Genomic DNA, 9,054 nt, shown 5'->3' with positions numbered 1-9,054 from the left:
AACCAAAATAAAAATCATAACATTTATCTTTTAAGCATAAACCACTATTCAATAATGATCCATAACAGAAACAGTCACAGTGTACACCAATAAATGCATATATACTGCACCAACATATTAACCAATTTAACCTCCAATCCATTTCTCTAAAGGGTCATTTCTGTAATTTCACACTCTTACAAATCAAGAGTGAATCTTAAAATAAACTGTATAGTGTTCATCTCTCAAACTATACAACGGCTGCAGAAGATAATTCATATTCAACCCTTTAGCGACGAAACTAATCGGATGGTAATTACAGATTCCATCATTCACCTTAAAACTCGTCGCTAACATAAACCCGGAATCCGATTCCGCTTCCGATCCACCACAGCTCAGCTTCACTGTTCCATTCAAACTATACACAAAACAACCCTTCTGGCTTTCAGACTCCAATCTAACCATCCCTTTGTTTCCCTCCACAAACCGGAATACCGCATTCTGGTTATCACGGTAATCGCCAATTCCGAGACTCTGTTCTTTTCCTTGGTTTACAATTACCATTCCAGGGAGAATATACGGTTCTAACATGACAGTTTTGTTAATGACATCGTTGCGGGTGGACATGCGAGTTGTGGGATCGGTTGGGATGATTCTGAAGGTTGCGAAGACGGAATTGCTGGTTCCGGGGTCCGGAAATTGGATTGCTGTGATGGAATTGGATGATTGGGCAAGAGCAAAGGTGTTGTTACCGGATTGTTGAGAAAGGGAGATTAATTGGGAATTGTATTCCGATGGAATCGGAGTGATCCAGTCGGAAAGGGAATTGGAATCCGGTTTTAGGTCGGATTCACCTGTTGTTAAGGCGACAAGAAGATAGGGTCCGAATAGAATTGCATGAAGAGATGCATATTCGGATCTTTCATCTGAAAAATAAAAACAAATGGAAAAGTTCAGTCGCTAAAGCGTAAGTATGTGTTTTGTTTCGGTCACAAAAGTGTACCTTGAATAGCTTCGGTTCTTAGTGTGATTGGCAGTTCAAGGGTAACAACGTCCGACGAGCTCCATTTTTTTGTGACGGTTAAGAATGTACCTGCAGGAATAAGGGGATATATGTAATATTCCGTATTAAAAAAAAAATCATTTTTTTAAAGATTTGTTTTTATTTGTTTATAAATCAAGTATTAAAATGTTACACTAAGACTCGACTTCAGAACAAGATTTAAAATGCTATAAAATCTTGTTCTGAAATCGGGTCATTTTAAGTATAACGTTTTCAATACTTGGGTTACATTACACATATGGTACATTATTTGTGGTTAAAAGATTTATACCTGTAGATGTTACAGGGATATTTTGACCGTTAAGTGTCGCTTTCGCACTTGACGTTGTCCAAAACGGTATTCTAAAATTCAAACTAGACGACGATCCTTCCTGCATAAAACACAACAGTCGCTTTTACAAACGAATAACCAAAACGACATAAATTTCACGATATTCACAACTTGTTACCTTCTTCGAAGAGACGGTAGTTGTTACGCGAAGGCGAGGGTCCCACGACACAACGGGCGTAACTTTCTGATCAACAACAACCTGCCCAAGTTTCCAGTTAACCGAACTTGATACATACTGGATAATGTACAGCCCGGGATCCTTTCCCGCTTCTTCAAAGTAAATCGAATCACCCAATTTCGAGAACGATTCAATCCCTAAAGAAATGTTTCAAAAACATAAAGTTGTAGTTAGAATGTTAGATATCTAATTTTTTTTTATTTTTTTTTATTTTTTTTTGCATTATTTATACAAGTGAATGTAAGTAAACAAATATATAAACCTGTCCCATAACAGCACCAGAAAGAATTAAACTTTGTTCCCCATTTATGATATCCTGTAGCTTTCGACATGCCCGGGCCTAACGGCAACATGTATATCATAATCCCAGGTTCTTTCCCTCTTTGGATACTCAAGACGCCGTTAGTCAAAGCGCGTTCGTAGTAATCCGCATACGCGATCTCTTTGGTCCATCTAAACAAGTTCCTAGAAACCTAAAAAATAAATGTAAGATCTATCATTATATTTGACATGATGAAAACATTAGATGACTAACTGGTTTTTGAATAGTTAAGGCGTACCTTTAACATATTATAGGTGGTACATGATTCTTCGTTTTCGGTCTGCAAGGTAGTCGCTAGTCGTTTTGGTTCCGACCTAAGAAAAGCAACTACCAATTTGTTACACAAAAGTCGAACTTTCGCCTTTAACGGGTGTCAATTAGGGGTTCAAACGAGCCGAGCGGCTCGCGAGCTACTCGAGATCGGCTCGAGAAAAAGCTCGAAACGAGCCGAGCCTTACCGAGCCCGAGCTCAAGTCTGGCATGAGAAACTCGTCAGGCTCGTCGAGCCTTATTGTAATATTAGTTTTTATTAATCTTAAATAACATTTACCCCTTATAACCCTTATTTAAAATCGTCTAGTAAACAAGCCGAAAAACAAGGGGGTACGTGCACTAATTTTAGCGTTATTTTACTAATTTTGTGAAAATAACGTTAAAAGCGGGGGACGATTAATTATGCATCATGTGGTGGCGTTGATAGCCGAAAGACAAGGGGGTACATGCACTAATCAGCCTTTTGCTGAGTGTCATGCGCCTTATGTCCAAGGCTTGATGCAAAACTACTATCGAGCTGGGGGTCTCACTGGAAGCAGCCTCTCTATTCCTACGGGGTAGAGATAAGGCTGTCTACATCTTACCCTCCTCAGACCCCCCTACCTTAGCTTTGCTACTGGTGGAATTTACTGAGTATGATGATACTAATAAACAAGCCAAGCCGAGCTTATTTAACCTTGTTTATGAGCCGAGCCTGAACCTAAAAATAAGCTTGTTTAGTAAACGAGCCCAAGCCCGAGCTTCACTTATCGAGCTCACGAGTCTATTATTTATATTAATTTTATTTAATATATTAATTAATAGATAATAAAAGAGACGAGCCCGAGTTCTCATAAGTTAATCGAGCTTGGGGTCGGCTCGGCTCGTTTGCAACCCTAACGTCAATATTGAATAAAATTGCTATACCAGAACTCACTAACTGATGTCCCTCCTGTAGCATACATGTGAGAAGAGTTCACAGTATCCATGAAGAACATACTGATTTCCTGCAAAATAAATAAACGGAAAAGTACGTTTTTATATTATCCTAAACTTAAATCAAGCGGCATTTGTTAAAAAAAATACGCATATGTAACAATACCTTGTAGAGAGGATCACCGGTAATTTCATACCGCATTTGTGATCCAACAACAATTGGAATATGCGTGTTGGAATGAAAACCGGCTAGCTCATCCGCCTGCAAGTATATATATATATTTTTTTTTGCACAAGTTACTTATGGTATGATATTATGTTATAAAAACTCACAATTATATATAAGTTACCTTTGTAGCCAACAGCCCGAGAAAACACGGTTTGTCAAACAGATGAGCCAACAACAAATGCTTACTATCTCCCTAGTAACAAAAGAAAAGCCCGTTAACAAATGATCAATAGCGATATGGCATATTATGCACTGTTATTATCACGTTGACCTATTTCAACCCGTTTTATTATCAGAATATTAGACAAAAAGGAGAACCGATAAACAACATACTGTTATGGTGTAGAGCCGATACAAGACATCATTCATTCCACCCGTTTCTTCATTTAACGATAGCCAGTGTCGTTCAATAGTGTACTGTTTGATCACGTTTTGCACGCGTTCGAAGAAATAATCCGCCATTTGAGTCACCATTTTAAGAGCTTGATTGTTTCCAGCCAAAACATACTGGTCAACTAACCCTGCCATTATCTGCCCATTACGAGAGAACTATGAATTAGTTTTCTGATAAAAATAGTCAGAAAAAAAAATATATTCTTTAAACATATCATTTTAACCTTGTGGATGGTGTAATATGGAGCCCAAACGGGTTGAATGGCTTCAAACCGGTCAAAAAACTCAGACGGGAAAGCCGAGAGGTAGCCATTGCTCAGACGTTCTTGACAATCCCCGAGTATAGATACTACCTCGGTCATCTTTTGTTTTAGTGTGTCGTTCCCCGTGCTTGCCCACATTTGAGCTGTAGCACTCAAGTAATGCCCTGACAATATTCAATGGCGCACTACTTCAGTGTTAATGTGTTACAAAACCACAAATATTACGAGAACTGATAGAACCAATCTAAATCATTCATTTATTTTTCAGGCGTTGTCCTTTAACTAACAAAATCAGAACGGATGTTTTTAATTTCTTTACAGCAGATGTCATTTATGTTTTAATTTATTTACAACGGATGCCCTTTATTTTTGTAATCTTTTTAGGGAAAAAGGACACCGTCTGTAAAGAAATTAGAACATAAAGGACTATGCTGTAATTTCGTTAGTTAAAGGACAACGCCTGAAATTTTGTTGAAACTTAAAGGAGGTAAAATGCAATTTACCTACCCTATTAAATATAGGTGTAGGTAAATTATAATAGCACATGGGAGAATTATAGTCAATCAACACAAGTGTAGATATATAATATAATATACGAACACTCATAAATTTATCTGTACATATGCATCAGTTCAAGTACCTTCATAGAACCATATATAATCATGTTACATTTTAATAGCCATGTCAGAATCTTCTATATAGGTGTGTATATATGTACCTATAAAAAATCAACTAGCACACTGCACAAAAGAGAATTACAGCCAATCTACACGCATCTAAATGTTTATAATACATAAATACATCATCATACTACTCAGTCAATCCCACCAATAGCAAAGCTAAGGTAGGGTCAGAGGAGGGTAAGATGTAGACAGCCTTACGTAGGAATAGAGAAGCTGCTTCTAATGAGACCCTCGGCTCGGCTTGATAGTAGTTTTGCATCAAGCCTTGGACATAAGGCACATAACACTCAGCAAAAGCCGATTAGTGCATGTAACCCCTTGTCTTTCGGCTATCAACCCCAGCAGCACATGATGCATTATGCAAGCAAGGCGTTATAAGTTATAACACACATAAATCAATCCAAGTACATACATCTAAACAACCATGATGTATTGTACTAGCCATGTTAAATGAAGGACACAAACCTACGAAATGACCACGAAGCTCTTGATCCGAGGACTCCCACCCGCCATACGCGGTACCAACCGTCGGCAGCCCAGCCGTGTTCCTAAAGCTCCAAACCAAACTATCAACATCCAACATCAACAAGTAATCCAAATTGGTCTGTTGAGCTTGACCATGAGTTGACTCAGGGTCCAATCTCACATCACCCAAAGCAACCTCACTCAAAAAACTCCCACTAACCTTACCCCTCCCCACTTGATTCTTCATTTGCCTATACATCATCATCCACCCAACTTCATCCTCCTTCAACACCTTTCTGGGCAACAAACTGGCCCAAGCAGCATCATCAGTAGGAGTCAAATGATTGTCATGAGAATGGTTTTTGTTGTGTGAATTAAGGTAATCGTAACGAAACGTATGCGACGAAAGCTCTGTTGGAATGTTGGTGCATTCTTTACCAACAACACCACCACAGATCAAACCCAGAATCACAAATGCTTGAAATGTCATCAACATGATCAAACTCATAAATAATAATTGTTAAACTTAATTATTGTTATTCAGAGTGACCCTAGGGATGAAGGAATAATGGCTTTTAAGTTAACAAAAAAAGGGATTGTGGAAGAAGATTATATGAGTAAAAACAGGGGATGGGGTGTACGTCGTTATCTAAAGATTTTGATATGGGAGTGTGAAAAAAAAAAAACAGATATGAAGACAAAGGAAATGAAATATAATATTGGCAGATTGGGAATATCTTGATCGGATACAAGACTACGAAAGGTGTAGGTGATTTTGATGAAGAAGTTGTGATGAATTTGTATGTCGTGTTTGTTGGTCAGAAAAGAGATGCTTTATATAGGCCAGTGGTTTCATTAAACAGTGAAATAAACTTGCTTTATACAGAGTGGCGGATTTAGAATAAAACTTTAGGGGTAACGCTCAAAAAAAATTTACCATACATTTATATCATGTAAATGAAATAACTAAAAGAAAACACAATAATAAATAAAATAAACATTTATCTAATAGATTTCTCCAGCTGTGAATGACGGATATAGAAGAGAAATTTCATGGATATCCCAATTTTTTTACCGTAAATTAGAGGAATTTTCTTACAATACGTTCATGCCCTGGTTTTAAAAACCTTGAGGCACTCGGAGGCTATTTGGTCCTAAAAGCCGAAGCTCAAAACACTACAAGCGAGACGAGAGCTTCACGTATGTAAGGCACCATGTATTCATATAATGTTGATATTATAATTCTTTAGAAAAAAAGTTATACTTGTTAATCTTAAGCATCCGAAACTAAGATGATTATACGACGGACAAATAATTTACTAATATAAAAACCGTATGTCAATATTATTATTCTATAGAAAAAAAAACAAAAGAAAATACAAAAGAGACAAGTAAAAATACATTTAGGTATTATTTATATTTTAATTATCATAATACAAAAAATAAGGACTAAAAATATGTAAATACTAAACTTTAACCCAAAATCCGTTTCTCAGTTTGACTCGCTCTAACAAATAGGAAAAAAATAATTCGATTTTTAATACTAAAATGTTGATTTAAAAGGGAAATAATAACAAGCAAGGAAAAATAATAATTTGATTTTTAATACTAATGTTAATATTAATTTAAAATGGAAATAACAATTAAGAGCTATTTACCTGATTGAAAATTTTCAATCAGAAACAATTACCAAATTCTAATTTTCAGTTAGTAAATTTAGCAAATTACTTAATTAAAAATCTTTAATTTAGGCATGAATTATGTAAAGCTATCTATTTTTTTCTTTATATATCTTACTAGGTTAGAACCCCGTTTATTACACGGGTTGAATAAATGCAATTTTATATACCAAATAATAAAAAAATATATCTTTAAAAATCTCGTTTATTACACGGGTTGAATAAATGCAATTTTATACACCAAATAATAAAACAATATATATTTAAAAATCTCGTTTATTACATTGGTTGAATAATTGTAAAAAAGTTACATTTTTAAGAACCTCGTCGAGCTGAGGAGCGAGACTAAGTTCGAGCTTTAGGGAGACTAAAGCGGGAGGTTGTGTTATACGGGTTGAGCACATGTAATTTTATGTACCAAACAATAAAAAGTTATATCTTTATAAATCCTATGTATTATATATTGAATAAATCTAATTTTATATACTACATAATAAAAAAAAAGTTATATTTTGAAAACCCCAAGTATTACACGACTTGCATAAATGTAGTTTTGTATAGTAAAAAATAAAAATGTTATATCTTTTAAAAACCTCGTTTATTACACGGGTTGAATGAATCTAATAAAAAATTATATCTGAAAAAAACTAACGGATATACTCGATATACGATGGATGGGGTGATTGTTCTTATAAATGTCACGTAAACATAGTGATTACCGTATATGAGTTGAGAATTAAACACGAAAATATAAGTATAGAACCAATGAACACCATTTAAACATTTTTGAAATAGGTTCTACACTTAACTATTTTAGTTTAATAAAATAAATAAATCATTTAAATTAACTGAGTTAGGGCTAAAGGACATAACTTGCAAGAGTTTGCAAACATCGAGTACGTTTTCTCTAATTATTGAAGACAAGAGACACAGTTTGTAATAAGTGACATACATAAAGGATGATTTTTGTAATTACTCTATTTTAAATATTATATATATTATCTACTATATGAATTGTTTAAATTTATATTAAATTTAATTGTATAATTATCGTTTAATTGATATTAATTATCTATAAAAATAGATGGCTTCAATGAATGACACGTGTTTAAAACTTGGTTTCTTTTATTATATTAGATAGACTAAGTTATAACCCGTGAATACTCACGGGTTGTTAATATATCTTTCTAAACAAATAAATATATACATATATATTAATAAACGAAAAATTGTATGATGAATAAGGTGTATGAATAAATGATAAAACGGTATGTGGCTGATTATATGAATGGATATCATAACAAAAAATGCATTGGAAGTCGAAACAATTATTGATAAAGTTTGCACACTAAATAATGTCAAAATTGTGTTATCCATTAAAAGAAACACTAATAGTGAACTAACATATGATAAGATATAATAACTTAAAATTCAAAACCATTAAACATTGTTAAAAACTATTAACCATAACAAAGTAAATGTATATCATATGAAAACCAAATATCCAAAACCTAAATGTAAAACAACTAATCAGTACTCCTTTTGTGAGGTACAACCAATTCAACATTCAAGACTTGATGAGTTTCATCAAAAGAAAAGTGAACCGTATCACCCTCGTTAATGCGAGCACGTTTCATGAATCTCGACCATTTGCATAACGCATAACGAAAACCTTCTCCTCTCTTTTCACGTCTGGTACGGTTGGTAAACTCCTCTTGCTCAGTCAAATGCAGAAGTCTGACGGTCATAGGTTTTAAATCAGAATCAAGTTTAGCTATCCTTGAAACATTATCAGGCAGCCGCTGTATTGTTTTTAAAATAAAATTAAGAAAAAGAAGAATATAAAAATAATAATGTATTTTTATGTGAATAATAAAAATGTAATTTTTAATATATAGTAGTTCCAAGAATAATATTAAAACTTACAAAATCTTTAGAAGCCATACGAACAAACTTATAAACACGACCATCTTGTTGTTCATCAATAGTTGGCTCTTCAACTGCATCAATATGTGCAACTACAGGCTGAAAATCATATGTAACATTTATTAGAATAACAATATAGTAATTAAATATATAAAGAAGCAACCAAATTTATACTTACCTCATCAACTTCTACATGAGCAAAATTAATTTCAACACCATTTTTACCAAAAATCGTTAAATGGAAATAATTCCCAAAACCTCTTGAGAATATTAAATAATAACCGGCCTCCAATTGAAACAGATTAACAATTACATCAATACCAATGGAGAAACCGACTTTACCATCAAGCGTTTC

At 34.2% G+C, this 9,054-nt stretch overlaps 1 protein-coding gene across 1 annotated transcript; it reads right to left on the bottom strand.

The window, feature by feature from the left end:
• LOC110898791 lies at positions 1-5,905 on the bottom strand. The gene is made up of 12 exons (XM_022145634.2): positions 5,095-5,905; positions 3,908-4,110; positions 3,624-3,821; positions 3,412-3,483; positions 3,228-3,323; positions 3,053-3,132; positions 2,112-2,187; positions 1,814-2,024; positions 1,492-1,688; positions 1,314-1,413; positions 983-1,072; positions 1-905 (listed from the first exon to the last, which is right to left on the bottom strand). The coding sequence occupies exons 1-12, from the start codon at positions 5,600-5,602 to the stop codon at positions 184-186; spliced, it is 2,553 nt and encodes an 850-aa protein (XP_022001326.1). The 5' UTR covers positions 5,603-5,905; the 3' UTR covers positions 1-183.
• Between the last annotated feature and the right edge of the window lie 3,149 nt (positions 5,906-9,054).

This window comes from Helianthus annuus, chromosome 1 (assembly GCF_002127325.2).
Source record: "Helianthus annuus cultivar XRQ/B chromosome 1, HanXRQr2.0-SUNRISE, whole genome shotgun sequence".
In the NCBI taxonomy this organism is placed as follows: Eukaryota; Viridiplantae; Streptophyta; class Magnoliopsida; order Asterales; family Asteraceae; genus Helianthus; species Helianthus annuus.
Note: the sequence above shows the minus strand (reverse complement) of the source record. Positions and strands in the feature narration are given on the sequence as shown.